The sequence below is a fragment of the Salvia hispanica genome, chromosome 4, assembly GCF_029641045.1.
Source record: "Salvia hispanica isolate PSC_SH4W2 chromosome 4, Shi_PSC_v1, whole genome shotgun sequence".
In the NCBI taxonomy this organism is placed as follows: Eukaryota; Viridiplantae; Streptophyta; class Magnoliopsida; order Lamiales; family Lamiaceae; genus Salvia; species Salvia hispanica.
Genome location: NC_142695.1, coordinates 46,572,614 through 46,590,735, shown reverse-complemented (window position 1 = coordinate 46,590,735; position 18,122 = coordinate 46,572,614). Strand labels below are relative to the sequence as shown.

The 18,122-nt window shown below is 36.4% G+C and overlaps 3 protein-coding genes and 1 long non-coding RNA gene across 5 annotated transcripts; 3 read left to right on the top strand and 1 right to left on the bottom strand.

Moving 5' to 3' along the window:
• The first annotated feature begins 3,135 nt into the window (after nucleotides 1-3,135).
• Nucleotides 3,136-4,482, top strand: LOC125192261 (Oligosaccharyltransferase complex/magnesium transporter family protein). Its single transcript, XM_048089786.2, has one exon. It carries the CDS (start codon nucleotides 3,235-3,237, stop codon nucleotides 4,267-4,269), a length of 1,035 nt encoding a protein of 344 aa, XP_047945743.1. The 5' UTR covers nucleotides 3,136-3,234; the 3' UTR covers nucleotides 4,270-4,482.
• Nucleotides 4,483-5,755: 1,273 nt separating this feature from the next.
• On the top strand, nucleotides 5,756-7,137 carry LOC125197535 (CRIB domain-containing protein RIC5-like). 2 transcript variants are annotated; one of them, XM_048096298.2, is made up of 5 exons: nucleotides 5,756-6,161; nucleotides 6,241-6,383; nucleotides 6,451-6,545; nucleotides 6,620-6,665; nucleotides 6,783-7,137. In XM_048096298.2, exons 2-5 carry the CDS (start codon nucleotides 6,323-6,325, stop codon nucleotides 6,980-6,982), a joined length of 402 nt encoding a protein of 133 aa, XP_047952255.1. In that variant the 5' UTR covers nucleotides 5,756-6,161; nucleotides 6,241-6,322; the 3' UTR covers nucleotides 6,983-7,137. The 2 variants fall into 2 exon arrangements, with proteins under 2 accessions (XP_047952255.1, XP_047952253.1); XM_048096296.2 differs by having other exon boundaries at nucleotides 5,762-6,161; nucleotides 6,620-6,719.
• Nucleotides 7,138-8,863: 1,726 nt separating this feature from the next.
• Nucleotides 8,864-13,522, bottom strand: LOC125196232 (homeobox-leucine zipper protein MERISTEM L1-like). Its single transcript, XM_048094659.2, has 12 exons — nucleotides 12,905-13,522; nucleotides 12,524-12,742; nucleotides 12,319-12,436; nucleotides 12,050-12,238; nucleotides 11,312-11,698; nucleotides 11,123-11,224; nucleotides 10,837-11,037; nucleotides 10,578-10,752; nucleotides 10,014-10,285; nucleotides 9,840-9,935; nucleotides 9,400-9,771; nucleotides 8,864-9,181 (listed from the first exon to the last, which is right to left on the bottom strand). The coding sequence occupies exons 2-11, from the start codon at nucleotides 12,721-12,723 to the stop codon at nucleotides 9,415-9,417; spliced, it is 2,097 nt and encodes a 698-aa protein (XP_047950616.2). The 5' UTR covers nucleotides 12,724-12,742; nucleotides 12,905-13,522; the 3' UTR covers nucleotides 8,864-9,181; nucleotides 9,400-9,414.
• LOC148929299 (uncharacterized) lies at nucleotides 8,959-11,284 on the top strand. Its single transcript, XR_016128851.1, has 3 exons — nucleotides 8,959-9,087; nucleotides 9,180-9,296; nucleotides 9,423-11,284. It is a non-coding gene; the product is annotated as an uncharacterized LOC148929299 (long non-coding RNA).
• Nucleotides 13,523-18,122: the final 4,600 nt, after the last annotated feature.

The window sequence follows — 18,122 nt, the reverse complement described above, 5'->3', positions numbered from 1 at the left end:
AAATACCCCCACTTCAAGATGCCCCCGATGGGCGATACGTAGTAGCATCCTCCTCCAGCTCCTCCAGCAAACGGTCGAGGTCGGTAGCCCTATCCGACGGCGTCTCCGATGAAGTGGCTACCCAGCTTGCCAGAACTAACTTGGGTAGCCCCGACGCTGACCCGAGCAGTTCCCGCCGGCCGCAAGGAAAGAAGAAGGCGACGGCCAACCGCCGTCGCGCCCCGACTCCATCTGCCCCCGCTCCCGCTTCCTTTGTGCCACCTCAACCCCCAACCAGCTCGTTGTGGACCCTCTTAGGTTAATTCAATGCGGCCGATAGGTCTAGCATGACTCCTGACCAACTTGCAACACATGTGGCAAAGATACGGGGTCTCCGAAGAACATTGGGGATAGAGGACTAGTCTTCCACGGGGATATTTTTTAGTCTTTAATTATGTAATTTTTAATTTGTAGGATTTTAATTATGTATTTTTTTATTTTCTAGGATTTTAATTATGTATTTTATTTTTTAGGATTTTAATTATGTAATTTTTATTTTTTAATGTATTTTTATATTATAAAAATATTTTTAGTAATTGAAGTATTTAAATTGAATAATAGAATGGTGGGACCCTTGAGCTTGTCCTTGCTGAAGAGTACGGATGTGGGTGTTGTGCTCTTACCTAAGGACAGTGAGTAAAAGTGGGCTCGGGCCCACCTCCATGCTCTTAAATAAGAGTACGGATGGAAATGCTTTTAGTGGACTTGTTGAAGATCACGTTGTGCATAATGAATTTCTATTCGGGCGGTTTGTTGATGCCTTTGCTACTTACTCCATCTCCATCCGTTTTGCGGTAGTGGGTATATTTCTAAGTAAAAATAAATGAGAAAAAATATGCTATTAAACGTACAACAATCGCAGAATAACTCTATTACTATGAAATAGAGGGAATCGTTTACTGACGATCGCAAAATAACTCTACTACTATGAAATAGAGGGAATCATTTACTGACAATCGCAAAATAAGTCTACTACTATGAAATAGACGGAAGATCTGGAATGAATCACCTACCACAATTCCTACTCCATCTCCTAATACACATATAAACATGATCCATCAGACCATCACACATAGAGATGTCAAGTGGGTCGGGCCGACCCAGCCCAGCCCGGCCCAGCCCGGTTGTGGGCCGACCCAGGCCCGGCCCGTTAGTGAAATAGAGCGGGCCTGGGCTGGGCTTAATGGTTTAATCGTGCTCCAATTGGGCTGTTTTCTAAACCCAGGACCGGCCCGGGCCCAGGACCACCTGAAGCCCGGCCCAAGCCCGGGACCGGCCCAGGCCCAGGCCCGGCCCAGTACAATTTCCTTATGTAATTAGTATTAAATCTATCCCATTTGCATACACTTAGTATATATTTTATGAATTTAAAAATAACATGTGAAAATTTCTATAAGATAGATATAAGTATAAAAACATAAAATGCTACTTTCCATCGAGTAATTTGGAATAATTGATAAATTCAATTAATTAACCTAAATCAAGACTTATTGCAAATTTTATTTCCATAATTATATAGCTTAGTTGTTAACTAATTGTTCTCTTTCTAGAATAATTGTTATTTTAGATTTAATCATAATTTGCATAATGATAGAAAATAGCGTCTGCCTTATATATATATATATATATATACATAAATTATGAAGATTAGATATTGTTGAATATATCTTAAGATCCTTGATTAATTATATCTTGGCAATTTTAATAAATTGATGCATTCATTCACTAAACCTAAATTATAATATATAACAAATTTAATATTCTTAGTGGATCCTATTCCTAGAATTAAATTGATTGTGATTTCCATGATTATAGAAATTAATTGTTAATTGATTTGTCTCATCAAAAACAGTTCCGAATATATGTATAATAATTAGTTTTAGATTATCTAACATGGTATATTTAGCTTACAAGGTACTCCCTCCGTCCCCCATTAGGAGTCACACTTCCGTTTCTGCCCTCGTTTTATAAAAATGATAATAAATAGTTAAAGTGGAAAAATGGTAAAGTAAGAGAGAGAATAATGTAGAGAAAAGTTTTATCTATGTTATTCTCTCTCTTACTTTACCATTTCTCCACTTTAACTATTTATTATAATTTTTATAAAACGAGGACAGAAACGGAAGTGTGACTCCTAATGGGGGACGGTGGGAGTATAATTTAGCTAAGTTTTATGAATTTATAATTTTTTTACATGAATTAGCAACATTATCATTTGTTTTTCATTTACATATATTATCATCTCCTTGATTATGAAAATATGTAAACTAGGCCCGACCCAGCCCAGCCCGGCCCACTTGCTAATTGGGCTCGGGCTGGGCTGGGCTCAATATACAAACCAAAACCCAGGCTCGGCCCAGCCCGTTCCATACATGGGCCTGGGCTGGACTGGGCCTAAATGTCATCCGGGCTTCATCGGGCCCGGGCCGGGCCGGCCCGGCCCAGCCCACAAATATGTGTGATTCACACCTATTTGTGTATGTGTATTAGAAGATGAAGTAGGAATTGTAGTAGGTGATCCTTTTTGAAGATTTAGTAATTTCAAAAGGCCCAATATATCTATAATCAAATTGTGAGAATATACATATGATAAATTATAACAGATGATTTAATAATTAATATCAACAATGACAGTTTGGCCGGTCTAATGTGATAGATAGCTCTGGTAACTTGGCCGTGGCAAATTTATTGAAAAAGTATAGCAATATCATATAGAAATATAAAAATTAAGTTAATAATATGACATTGAAAGAAGAGTTACTATCTTTGTCCACCAAAATTTATTCTATTTTTCCATTTTCGTCCGTCCTTTAAAATTTATCTCATTTTATTTTTAACATTTTTAGTAGTGGGACTATATATTCTACTAACTCATTCCTACTAATATTTTATTATAAAATTAATATATAAAAGTACTCACAATCCACTAACTTTTTAAATTCAATTACCCTTGCATTTTTTAAAATTTATGTCGGATTAAAGTTGGACAAATTTTAGTTGACGAAGATAGTAAATCATTACAGTATAACAGAAATAAAAACGATAGATGAATATCTGAAGTGGCCTGATGCCATTGGTACTACTACCTGCACCTAAATCCTAGTCAGCTTTCTGCCCAAAGTCCAACAACACTCAAAGTCCTCGTAAGTCTCCGCTTGTTTCAAACCCCACTCTCTTCCGCCGCTCGCCGTCGCAATGGCGATCTCGCCGACCACATTCGCCGTCGCAGCTCTCCTCTTCATCAGCCACCTATCCCTTCTCACAACCCCCGCCATATCCCTCTCCTCTGAGTCCCTCCTTACCGAGCTCTCCGACCTCCAATCGCAGTCCCCCACCGGCGTCATCCGCCTCTCCGACTCCCTCCTCCGCCGCATCGTCTCCCTGCCCACCCCACGCCCCTTCCACTCCCTAATCTTCTTCGACGCGCACCAGCTCCACTCTAAACCCGAGCTTTCGCTCCCAACACTCAAATCCGAATTCGCCCTCGTTTCCGCCTCTTTCCAATCGAATAACCCTAATTCCAAATCGAAACTCTTCTTCTTCGAAATCGAATTCCAGGAATCTCAATCATCCTTCGCCCTTTTCGGCGTCAACTCCCTCCCTCACATCCGCCTCATCCCGCCCACCGCCTCCGATGTGAAGACGGAATCTATTCAAATGGACGCCGCCGATTACTCGAGATTGGGCGATTCGATGGCCGAATTCATCGAATCAAGAGCTAAATTCACCGTTGGGCCGCTCAATCGCCCTCCAGTTGTTTCGAAGAAACAGATCGCATTCATAATCGCTGTAATCCTGATCTGGACTCCGTTCTTCCTGAAGAAATTGATCGCCGGAAACACAATTTTCCACGATAAGAACATATGGATGGCGGGGGCGGTTTTCGTCTACTTCTTCAGCGTTTCGGGGGCGATGTTTAACATAATTAGGAAAATGCCGATGTTTATTGCGGATAGGCAGGATCCATCGAAGCTGGTGTTCTTCTACCAGGGGTCAGGGATGCAGCTCGGGGCCGAGGGATTCTCGATTGGCTTCCTGTACACAATCGTGGGGCTGCTGCTGGCTTTTGTGACTCATGTATTGGTGAGGGTGAAGAACAAGACTGTGCAGAGAGTTGTGATGCTTTTCGTGCTGTTCGTATCGTTCTGGGCCGTGAAGAAGGTGATATTCTTGGATAATTGGAAGACCGGGTATGGCATTCATGGCTACATGCCTACGAGCTGGCAGTGATCTTCTCTGGCTTTTGGTAAGAAACTAATGCTGCCTGAATGTGTAGGATGTATTCATCAGTTGTACTAGCACTTTCAGCCTTCCTCAATTGAATATGCAATGCTGAATATTTTTGTAAAAGTGACTCCCTTACTGATGGCTTTTCAGTTAGTAATTACTTACTACAATTTGAACTTTCCACTCTTGAAATGCAATGGTCTTTTTGTGTCTGTTTCTCTTTGGTGTGCATTTTCTATTTGCACTAAGCCTAGGTATGTTGTGAAATGAAGGAAATAAAAGTAATGAATATGATTTGTTCTGTTGGGTAAATTGATCATTTCTTTGCTAGGCTCTCACTACATGCTAAAGAGGGATGGCAATTTGAATCTTCATGGTTTCCTGTTGTGCAATGTAATCACACATGTTTTATTGATTTCTTTAACCCTAGGAACTGAACTGTAATACTATTTTTCATTGCCTTAGATAATCTGTCAATGATATCCCAAAATGAATCAACTGTGGCCTTATACTTGTACCATGAATAAGGCTCATTCTTAAGTTGTAGGGTTATCGTAAGCAGATATCATCAGTAGGACTGGTAATCAAGTTTATAGAAATACAATATTTTGCCTTATTCATCTATACTAGTCCAGGATTGGGTAATCGGCAGTGCTAGTACTCATGATAGCAATACAGAGAGTTGATGAGTACAATTACACCGAACTTGTTCAAGAAGATGTGCTACAATATGGTTAATAGTTCTGAAGTGAGTAGGGGGTACCAAAGTTATTTTGCTACTCTTGTATGCCTGTTTTCTTTAGCTAAAGCATCCTGTGCTCGCGAGATTCTTTTACCGAGTGGCATTGCATATATCTGCATCCTGGGACAATGACACAAATTTCACACTTGAATAAACAAAGAGTTCCTTTTTCTGAATATGATATGGGTGTAGTGACTCATATTTTCTTCCCTCTATCTTTTTAGCTCGAGGTTCTTTTACCTCTGCCTACCATTTGCGGACTGATCTATTGACACTTGAACTTTTATGTTTGTTATGCATGAAGCTGCATGATTGATGATATGCTTCATGTAGTGACAGAGCTAAGCATTTCATGTTTCGATGTGCTCAAGAAGACATTCCACTTGAAAATAATTTATAACATCCACAACAAGCATAGAGTGGGGCGTTACACTCAGCTGATAAAAATGCATTTCAGCTTATTTAATTAGATGCGGAATGTTATGAACTTCGAATTCACACCTTTTGGAAACTTAATTCAAAACATGCATTAAAAGATAATATTCGAAGCAATCTGTTTTTTTCATAACAAACAAACCAACCAAAGCAAACGTTGTCTGCAACGTGTTTGGAGGCTTACTTGATTAAATTTTGAAGTTATAACAATATCAATGTTTTTTTGTTAAGTATTACAAAATTGATTTTATTATGTTATTTTTGTAGGAGTATATAAATAGTTTTGTCCATTGTCTTTTTCCATCAAATTCAGCCCACCAATTTTTTGGGAGAATTTAGTGGTTTCCCAGCATCTCTTGTTCTCTTTCCTCAACCTCCAAAAATAATCCCACAGCCACCAAACACAATTCGCGTTGGATTACTTCTCCGACAACGCCACCGACCCCAGTCCTATATTTCCTCAAAATCATCCCACTTTTTCTTGATTTTCTTCATTCGATGCCGACGTTAATTCTTTCACTAATCACCTCACCATATCCTCGAATTATCTCGACTCATTGAAGAAAGAAGCCCCCCTTTATCAAATTATTAATATTATTTCTTTCGTTGCATGCATATACTAATACTCACCAACATTGTTTGAAGATATGCGACCTGCAGAATGATAGGAGAAGTTGCCTCTCTCCTAATTCTCCTTCCCCCCAGTTAAAATTATTCTGTATGAAATGTTCAAGAAGTACCTTAATTGATGCATAAAATAATAAAATTTAATTGGATTGTGGTTGCTTTGGAATTAGGCAAAGGAGGAACCAACCCCTTTCGACAAATTTGATTGTGATTGTGCACGCCAATTTGTTTCTGATCCGTACGGCTTCCCAAATGGGAACAAAAATGAAGGGGATATATAAAGGAGTCAAATACAGCATCACTCAAATGTTTGGTAATTTAATTACATCATTTTTGGGGCTTATTTTTTGGGGGAAATAAGTGGGGTTTTTTTGTTGCAGTTAAGGAGCCAGAACTGGAAATTGGGGGCCCCACTGATGTGAAGCATGTAGCACATATTGGGATGGATGGCTCCTCCGGAAATGCACCCTCTTGGGTAAATTGATGAGTAGTATTGTTTTATTTGGATATGCATATTGCAGTGTCATGGATTTGATCTTGATTTTATAGATGAACGAGTACAAGACAGGGAGTGATTTTGCAGCAACATCCCTTGGTAATTCTGTCTCCGGTTCGGGATCAGCCGGCATGTCTCCCTGGTCATCTCGAGGTGCATCTTTATCCATTCTTTCATGGTTTATCTGATGTGAAATTCATGGTTTGTTATGAACAGAACTTGGTGAATCCCAATCGGGTGAAACCTCGACGGAGGTTGCTGGCGTGAAGAAGAAGGAGAGGAGGAAGAAGCCGAGATCGAATAACTCTTCTCAATCCAACAACGGCTCTTGTTCATCAAGGCCTTCAAGGCAAGGAAAGCCAAAAACCAAATTCATTGAAGACAACGCCAAAACAACAAACATCCAAGTTGTATAATCAAATCATCTAATTCAACTTGTGAATTTCTTCCATTCTGTCCACTTATTGTCTTATTCTGGAACACAAATACAATGGGTGGGGCTATAAAAGATCAAACAGTACATGTATATAACAAAGATTGATATGAGAAACTAAATATCTTTTTTTCTTAATTCTCGGAAAATTGAGAGCAGGACGGCCTTTGTGAAAATTTGTTAACCTTGTTATATTTGTTGATGAATAATTGTGCTGATTTGAATTTTTTTAATCTTAATTACAACCAATAAATAATATACATGAGCATTTGCAATTTTGTATTGTTTATAGTTCCAGCTATACGGTATTTTTATTTGATACTATAAAAATTGATTTACTAAAAGTAAGTGAATTTAGCTTACAATATTAAAAAATAAAAAGTAATGCAAGTTCAAATTCTGATAAACTGAGTTGTAGTAGCCCACTAACCTAGCCCTGAATATAAAATATGTGACCCAAACAAGAATTTCCGTTTTAGATTTTACAAATTATATACTACTACTAACTTACATTACATATGTTTGTTAGTCTTGACTCTTGACAGTGTATTGTAATTTAATGACTATGCTATAATGGTCAGATATATTTTCTCCATATCACCGTAGGTAGGGATGTCAATCTAGCCCGAAATCCGCGGGTCGACCCAAATAACCTGGTAAAATCATAGAGTTAGGGCCGGAAAATCATAACCCAAATATATAATAGGGCTACATAGGCTGACCCGTTCAGGTCAGTGGGTTATGCAGGCTGGCCCGGGTGGGTTGCGGGTTAGCCCATGGGTTGAGCATTTAAAATAAAAATATAATTAAAATTTTGGGTTATATACTTATATGAAGTATATATGGTAATTACAATATTAAAAGCAATGTTAATATGAAGTATATATGATAATTACTGTACAATATTAAAGCAGCATTGATATGAAGTATATATGGTAATTATGTATTCTCTCTCAAATTGAAAGTTTTGGTTATATGGAATATAGATGTTATTAATATTTACTCATATTAAATGTCGCATTACGTCTTTGCTCTCGAAGAGAATGATCCGGTTGAAGCTTCAAACGTTATTGATGTAGAAGAATGTCATTCAACTCCATAGAATTTATTTTTGACATACTGCTATCTATTCTATCTATTTTAACTACTCAGAATTTATTTTTTGGGTATATAATTAAGAATGTCATTGAACTCCTTATTAATGCATGATTTCCATTTAACTGTAGTAAGATTCACGTGTTCTACTAATTAGCGATATGTTTATGTATTTTGTTTCAATATTCAATTGTTATTATTTTATTTCTCTTGATCACTTTGATAATACTTTACTATTTGCGATAATCTGTACTTATTTTTTTACAAGTTCGAATATTGGATTGGATAGAAAGTACTAACACATAAGATCACTTTTGACCCGAATAGCCCGTGGGTTAGCTCGAAACCCGGAAATTTAGGGTTAGAGCCGGAAATTTATAGCCTGAAAAATTAACAACCCAAATAACCCGCACCCAAATAGCCTGACACCTCGAGTGAATTGGCCCGAACCCGAGCGAATTTGCCCACTTGACATTCCTAACCTTATGTAAAAAAAAAAGTTCCAATTTGTCATTAAGTACGTCCACAATTAAAATCTGTATTTTTTATTTATTTTGAGTACTTAGTGACTCAGCATTAATAATAACTCATATTTTATTACTCTATAAAATTAATATAGTATAAAAGTAGAATTTACATCTTATTTAATTTTTTTTCTTTTATAAAATTTATGCAAGGCAAAATTGTCAGTGCAAATCTCGTTTGGCGTGAATTTTTACAATTCAAACTCTTAATAAACATGAATTTTTAAAATTCAGAAAAATCTCAATTTTAGGATTAATGATAAAGTTCGTTCAAAAATTAATGGAGGTCCAATATCCGAACAAAATAGATTAAAGAGTTGGATACAAATACAATGCGAAAAGGAGTCTTTTTGTTTACTGGAATTTGTGGTTGAAGGTGGAGTCAATGCCCGAACCAATAACCCTTGCAGTTTAATGATAAATCCTGCTAATTTCGTCGTCCTCATTAATCGGCAAGGATCAATTCAAGGTGCGTTCTTGACTTCTTCCCTTCTTCCTGTTGCATCATTTTGTAAACAAATATCTCTGCTAACACAAACTCACCAATTGCTTCTGCATCAGACCTACAATAGCAGTTTATGAGAAACTATCGGCATACAAGTTAAGGTGTTCGATGAAATGCTTGCAAGAAGATAATTGTTGATTAGGCGCATGGTGTTCGATGAATTGCTTCACTAGGTAAAATGAGACCATATTAATATCATTACTACTATATCTTAATCATGCATTGAAATGTGTAATATGTGTGCGTATATTTATATATGTATCATCGAGAATTTACCAGCGGCGTTTTTGGTCACGCAGCATCGTTTAGTACTGCGCCTTTGATCCTTTCAACCGTGCATTTGATGAGGCTGTTGACAGTTGCGACGGAGCCCAAAGAGAGCTTGGCGGTGGGGACGGAATCGACCAATATCTGGAAGGCAACGGTGAGCAAGGATCCGACCTCACTGATCCCTCTCGTTTGGTTGTTGTCTCCATCGGGTAGTATGGCAAATCCCGATGGCAAGAGGGCCACGTAGTCGGGATCTCCACCGCTTAAGACTACATTCATGGCCATGATGTCTACGGGAGCATAGATAACGTAGGAGCCAGTGGCATCGCTGCAGCTCTCCTGCAGTATCAGCATATTGCTCTGGCTCGAGTTGGGACTCTGCAATCACATTTTCGATGGTTAGATGTTTGGTAACGTGCAAACCACAAGAAACTCTAATAACTTACATTAACACGCAGGAGAGACACCGAGTTTCCTGGATCACGGCCATTAGCAATGTGTGCCATTTCTTGAACAAGGCCACCATTTGAGAGAATGTCCCACTTTGTAGAAGGATAAGAGATATTTTTAGCTTGTTGTTCAAAAAATTATCTTTGGATGTTGAAGAAATTGTTATCTACCTCATTTCTTGAATTCTCATTGCGCAGGAAATCGAAGACTTGATTTGGGGGGACGGGGAGCCAGAATGAGGTTGCAGCGCTGAGCACGATCCCAGGAGGTCTCCCAGGATCATCCATGCTCTTCCTACTCATCACTCTCACATCATCGGCTCCACTCCCGGAAAGCATGGTCCATGTGTGTGCAGTTGAGGCACCCACGCCGGTGCAAAAGCTCATCACCATCCTCTCAGCAAGCTTCAGCATGCTCTTTCTACCCTTGGGAGAAGATATGACTGCACCACATAGGTAATACAGATAGTTTAACCATACAGCACATTTGATTAGGTAATACAGATAGTTTAACCATACAGCACATTTGATTAAGTACTGAAACTTGGAAATTATGTATATATTGTCGTGCAATGACCCTATTTTCTCCTACAGTTCGTAAATGTGAAGCTTCTTAGTCGCGAATTGAACCTATTTTACCTACCATTCACAACCAGAAGCTTCTTAGTCATGAATTAAAAGCAAAATTGATATGTTTAAACATTTACTACTAATTATAGCAATATGTATGTATACCTCCTACATCTCCAGATGAAATGTTAGTTGCCATAACACTAGCCAGTCGCCCACATTGCCTGTCTAGTGTTGCCACCCATCGTCGGGCTCCAAATGCAAGGCCTGAACTCACTAATAGTTTGTAGATATTATGCACAGCTCTATCATCAACCTCTACATGTTCTACCCATGTCACCTTGAAAAGAGTAGGAAAGCAAATCTTGTTAGGCTCAAACTGAACCTCAAGAAATTAATCCGGTGTTGGAATGAATTCTCATACCTTAGAGTAGCCGTTGGGCATTTCTTGAATCAAACAACCAGATGGCCTTCGCCTGCATTTTGATATGGTTGCAGGTCTGAGGTTGTCCAAAGAGACATCAACCACTGCCCAAGTTCCATCGCCGTGTTGTTTGCAGTATCTCACAAAGTAAACCTCTCGAGTTGGGACCAATGGAGAAGGGACTTGGAACTCCGCAGTCATCTGAAATCATAAACAAGATAAGATTTCTCAAATTGTTTTTATGTCATTTGGGAAATAATTTGCCACATATCTCAGATTATCTTACCACTTGCAGAGCTCCATTGTAGTTTCCTGCAACGCCAGTGGACAACACCTCCAGAGTAGTTGCTCTGGAAACAATACTCGAAAACACACTAGACCATTGATTCTGCAAATAATATGTCAGATATATTCATATCATTTATGATTTCAAAAGCTTTAATATCAATCTGCAAGGGCAAGATAATTATCCTACTGTGTCCATGAGGATCTCGACGAGGTTGATGTGGTTCATGATCACCACACCTGACTCTCTTGAAGCTTCGGATCTCAACCCCAACGATTTCGGGCCAATCCCTCGTGGGAAAGTCTTCATGTACTCATCTTCACTCAACACTTCACCCAAGCCATCACTGCTGGGAACCCAAAGTGGCTCCCCAGTTTGAGCCATTCTGATGAGTTCCTCCATGGCTGCAACTGCTAGCTCGATGATCATCGGCTTGTCAGCTTCAGACGGCCCGGGTATGGACCTGAGAATATCAGAAGCTCCGAAAATTTCCCCAGATGCTCCAGATAAGAGCTGAGGGTATGATAGCATTGACTTTCCTACATACTTTGCAGCTATCCCAGAAATCCTATCAATCTGTGAAGAGAAACCAAATTAATGCCGTAAACCACCAGTCCATTAAGCATCTCTACTTAGACATTATACAAGCCCTAACATTAATGGCTGCCCCCACATTCTCCAACACAAGCTTTTAATTCATCGTCCTTGTTTGAGCGAACACATTTATAAGGAGATTTCACCATGAAATTAAACCACAAACATTAATTCCTACCCTCCAACAGTGGATTTTAATTCAACATTAACTACTTGAGCAAACACACAATTCAACCCGAAAACCACGAACGAGAATGGTAGCTCAAATCGTATTCTTAGCTTTTAATACAACATTAATTCCTTGAGCAAACGCATTTAAAAGAGAAAACTCACCTCTTCTCTCAAGCGTGCATTCTCAATCCTCAGGTGCTGCTCGTCGAACGACATCTCCCCAACAGAGGCTGGGCCACCGCAGTTGGGGCAGGAGACGCTGCCAAGAGCCTCCTTGTACCTAATATTCTCCGCCCGGAGCTTCTCGTTCTCGTCTCTCAGCTGCGTGTTCTCATTTCTCTCGTGTTGAGACTGCGTTAAATTCATACCATTCAGCCTTATTTATATGAATATACATATATATGTGTAGAAAGAGAGAGATAATTAATTACCTTCATCTGGGTTCGCTTGTTTTGAAACCAAAACTTAACTTGAAGAGGCACTAACCCTAATCGACGTCCGAGCTCCTTCCTCTGTTTATCATCGGGATGAGGGCACTCCTTGAAAAACCTAGTAGCATATCATATAAACTCAAGCACTTCAAAAAGTTAAACATATTGTAAATTTTTTAAGCCAAGTTTTGTAGGAAATACATACGATTCCATTTCTTGGATCTGGTGCTGGGTGTGGCGGTGATACGGCTTCTTCTTGGGGCGGTCGTTGGGATCCTGATCATCGCCTGATGGCGCCTCCATGTTGTCGGTGCCGGACTTGCTCTCGTAGTCCTCATTTTCATGGGGTTTACTCCCCATTTCCAGTAGATGGTGGTGGCTCTCGAACATATTCGGTTGAAACATCTTTCACTCTTCTAAAATCCTATCACATGAGTAAAAGAAATGGTTGACCTCTTGAGAATTTATTAGTGTGAAGTGATGATTTGACAAGGAAAATTAAATGGTGTTTGTTTATAATTATGTATGTGTAAAATAAATAAATGCTCCAATTTAATTACCAACATAATAAGGGGAAATTAATTACCAGCCTAAAAAGGAAAGATGTGTTTCAACTTTGAAGTGTGGATCTTCAGACTTGTTGTGCTTATCATCAGCAGCTGCGCATCTTCAACCTAAAAAAGAAAGCTTTGTTCTGATCTCTTTGCTCTCTATAGAGATGTATGGGCGAAGAAAGTCAATTGAGGCTAATTTGGCATCAAATTAGTAGGATTTTTGTGTCAGTTTCGAGATTGAAATAAAAACAAAGTGATGGTTGGTTGGTTGATTAAAAGGCGACAACTGAGTAAACATTGACTTTCGTTTTTGGGGTTTCTAACAAGATTCTAATTAAAGTGAAATAAAATAAATTGATGGAAGGAATAAAATTCAGAAAAAATGGGAAAATTACTTACTCTTGTACAAGGGTTGATTTTGTTAGAAGCAAGCAAGAAGTAGGTTAAGCGGTGGGAAGAAAAGAGTGAAAAAAGAGAGAAAAAAAGGGTTTATGCATATGAATATGAAGGAGTAGGTTTTTTAAGGTTTTTTATTGATGGTGGTGCCTTTCTTGTGAATAGAATTTAAGAAGAATAGTTGGGATTGAAGAGGATGAGAGAGAAAGGATCGGACGATGGAGAAAAGATGAGAGAGAGGAAACAGGTGGAGGAAGATATGGCAGTGAAGAAGTTATTGCAGAGCGTATTGAGAAGGTGATGGCATTAATGGCGGGTAGAGAGAGAAAGAGAGAGGTGTTTTTAATGCTGATGAGAGAGAAAGTCCTGAGGTTTGAATAATGAGCGAAACGACTTACTATACCATTCACTAAATTTTTACTTTTATTTCTTACATAGTGTGAAGAATTGAAGAGATGCAATTTATATGTATGCTGATCTTTATATCCATTGATTTTTTTTAAATGGAGAAGAATAACATTTTATTAAGTGAACAGTAATTACGCACATAAGAATGCTATGATCTATTAATACTACTACTCATTATCAAATTGTAATAGCACATATATATATTCCTGAAGTATTGAGACAATTTTTGATAATTTGACAACCTTTTCTTTAATTTAATGTGACACTAGGGTTTCCTCAGTAGGATAGTATAGTGGAGTAGTATATTTGTTCAAGGCACCTTAAAAATTAAAAAAAAAAAAACGTCTGCATTTACTCAACATCCCTAAAACTATCTTCACTTTCACCAAAATCTTCCCAACATCGGGAGATCAAATTTTGCTATCTGTGAAAATCGTATGCACCATGTGAGGATACGTAAATCAGATTGTAACTCACAAACTACAACGCAAAAGATTGTAGAAATATTACATTATCAACTCTAAATCTCTAAATATTCTAAGTTTATGAATTTAAATACTCTGGATTCAATCAAAAGATTTGTAGTACATACATATAAGTGTGTGACACAGTGACAAGGTTGGAGAAACCCTAATTAATTGGTATGGCCCCCCATTATCGATAGCTTTCGGACTCATGCACTATAGTTGATGGTGTTTTCATATGTCTATAAATACATGTCAGATTATTAAATTTTATGTTTTCACTTTCTTGATATAAGGTCAGTTTATCAATTAAGACATAATAGAATAAAATGTGATATAAGCACACAGAGTTTAAAATTCTTATACTTCATTCATCATATAAAAATAGACGCATTTTCCATTTTTTGTTTGTCTCATAAAAATAATCTACTTCTAGTTTTAATAATTTTTCTTTCTAATGAAATGAATCACATTCTCCACTAAAATACTTCAATCACTTCTTTAATTCTATCTCGCATGACAACTCTAAAGTGTTTAATTTTATGAGATGGGAAGTATTTAATTCACATGTTAATATTAATTTAGTATGTTGAATATGTGCGGGTCAAACCCCATCCAATTAAGTTTTTAAGTACATCAGTCATTTTTTTATCATGACAATAATCACTTTTGACATAGTAGCAATATTTTTTGCCTATATACTAGTATCATTTATCTTGTTTTAGAAACCTGTCAGTGATGGAATGAACCAGTAATTCTAACTACACATTTTGTCTTGAGGACATTGTGCCTTCAAATGACACAATAATAGATACTTGGAAAGTTTTTCATAAATAGGTGAGTAGATGCATAATTTATCGTATCAAATATGATACTAGTATCTAACTAGAAACATTAAAAGACGTAAAATGCAATTCTTTTGAAAGGTCAATTTGGGAGTTGGATGATGATTCCATACGATTGATATATATAAATGGTGTTTGATTTCCTAGTTAAAATAATACTCTTTCTGTCTCATTAAAAATGAAATGTTTTTCTTTTTGGATTATCCCATTAAAAATAAAACGCTTAAAATGGAAACATCACTATCTCTACATTTTCATCTTTCTTACTTTACTCTCTCTTCATAAACTAACAAAACAACACTACATAAAAACTCGTGTCGATTCCCAAATGTTGCATATTTAATGGGACGGATGGAGTATCAAAATATAATCTATAATTGAGTTGTGAAATTATTTTAGTTGGGGTGGTTAGCTATGACTAATTATGACATGATTATCCATCTATAATTGAGTTATGGGATTGAATCTCATGAACTAAACACATTATATATTTAAATTTGAGATTCAATCTTGCAAATCGAACACCCCACCTAAAACTAAAATATCATATATGTACTTAATTATCTTGTGAAATTAATTAAAAATAAAAAATAATCGAATTCGAAACACATGGAGGATAATTCTCCAAAGCTTAATTAGATTAATTGATTAATTTTATCATACACATCCAGACCTGGTAGTTTTCATCTTTGATTTGCCGTCCTGGTCTAATGTCTAATTAAAGTCTAAACTGATTAAACTTCTAACTAAATTTTATATACTATATTTAAATCAAATTCATTAAATGGTCAAGATTTGACCAATATTGATACGACTACGAGCTGAGTAAGACATTTTTGGTAACGAAATCTTATGTTCAACCAGGCTCTCTCTCGTCTTTTGCACAACATTTTTAATCTATGTCAGCGATGTGTAATTATACAAAAAAAAATTACTATAGTGGTATGTACTATATGTATATGCCACGATATTAAGGATAGAGTGATATAAAAGTGTAGTACAATATACTACTATCATTTTCTCCAACATTCTTTTACATCAATACTTTGTTGAGTTAATTATTTGAAATCTAGTTTGTTTCTAATACTACTTACTTTTATTCTATAACACATCTTAAAAATTATTAATATCATTTCTTCAGTTTAACCAACAATATTAAAGATCGTATCATGTGGTTGATTTAGCCATGTATCAATTCGAATTATGTATCAGTTGTGGTTCTCAAATAGCTTGCACCAAGAAATTAACTGCATTGAGAATGTTGGAGTAAATGAAATGAGGTTTGACAAGTGAGTCCATGTATTCATTGCATACCTAAAATGTTTACTCAGTGTTGACTCTTCTTTTTTTCTCTATTAGGAATTACTGATTATTGTTTTTGTTTTTAACAATGAATGGAATATCATTAAATAATAATACTAATTGTCAGAAAAGTAGTGTACATCAATTACAGGCCAATTAAAGTCTTACCGGCAATTTTGAATATGGTGAAAACATACTATACTTGTAGCGTGTGTCTAAATTCTCAAAATCAAGCATTTTCACAAAATAAAATCCTATGACGTGTTTAGCTAGCGATACTTTTAATTGATGTGTAGATGTAATATATGACTAAATTAATGTTGAAGTGGTACTTCAACACAACCAAACGACAGTAAAAAACATATCCAATTTTTACAATAAAAAAATAAGAAAAAATGAAAAAAAAAATTGGTGAAGAAATTGTGCCTAATCGCAGTTGTTCTTCAAGAAGAAACATAGATATTCAACTATCTCTGAGAGTTAGTAACATTTATCAGTTCTACAGGATTTTTCTCTTAAAAATAAGAGGGAATATTTTTTTTTCCCCACGATTTAGGTCTGTGAATTTTGAAAATATCATTTGAGGTCTGCCAACTATGGGTTAATATCAATTGAAGTATTTTTTTACTATTTCCAAATTTTTCTGGACGAAAATACCCTCAATATCTTTAAGGGTATATATTTTTAATAAACTTATCATATACTCATATTTTTTATAAATAATTTTACTATATATTTTTGATGAATTTTCTAAATATAATTTGACCTTCAATATTATCACTTAATTATATGACATGCAAGAAAAGATCCTTATTCAATTTTTTATTATTAAAGAAACGTTCTTCATTCAATTTTTCAATTTTTTGATATAAAAAATTGAAGAAGCAATTTTACTTGCATGTCACAAAATTGAGTGATAATATTGAAAGTCAAATTATATTTAGAAAATTCGTCAAAAATATATTGTAAATATATTTATAAAAAATGAGTTCATGATAAATTTATTAAAAATATATAACCCCTTTAAGGTATTGAGGGTATTTTTCGTCCAGAAAAACTTGAAAATAGTAAAAAAAGTATTTCAAATGATATTAACCCATAGTTGATGGACCTCAAATGATATTTTCAAAGTTTACGGACCTAAAATAATAATTTGGCAAAGTTCGTGGACCAAAAAAGATGTTCCCTCTAAAAATAATTATTCACGTTTTGTTTATGGACATACCACTTTAGGATTATGTTAAGATGACAACCTTTTTTAAAGTGAAAACGTACTATCAATCTCGTGCTGCCACGTGCCACGTTATCCAGCAATATTAGAGACATATCCAGTAATATTAATTTAGTATGCGTTAGATTGCATGATAATAATAGGTGGATTGTTGAGTATTGCTGTATAGGCATAGAATGTTCCAGTTGTAGTATATATATAGACATATTGCTTTTTTATACATTTATTTTGTTATATAGCCTATACAACAAAACTCATCACTCTACACGGCAATCCACGTAGTACTATCAAGCAATTTGTAGAAATCCATCTAAAATGCTTATTATGATATTACTGGATAAGCCTCTAATATTGTTGGATAGCGTGCCACGTGGCAGCACGAGGTTGGTGGTACGTCATCACTCTAACTATGGTGGTACCCTAATGCTCCCCTACCACTTTATCTACAAACAATGATCCATCCATCAGCATACACATACAATTTATTACTACCTCCGTCCCCCAAATTTTGACACAGTTTACTATTTCGGTCCGTCCCTGAAAGTTTAACACACTTCACTTTTTACCATTTTTGGTAGTGAACCTCATATTCCACTAACTCATT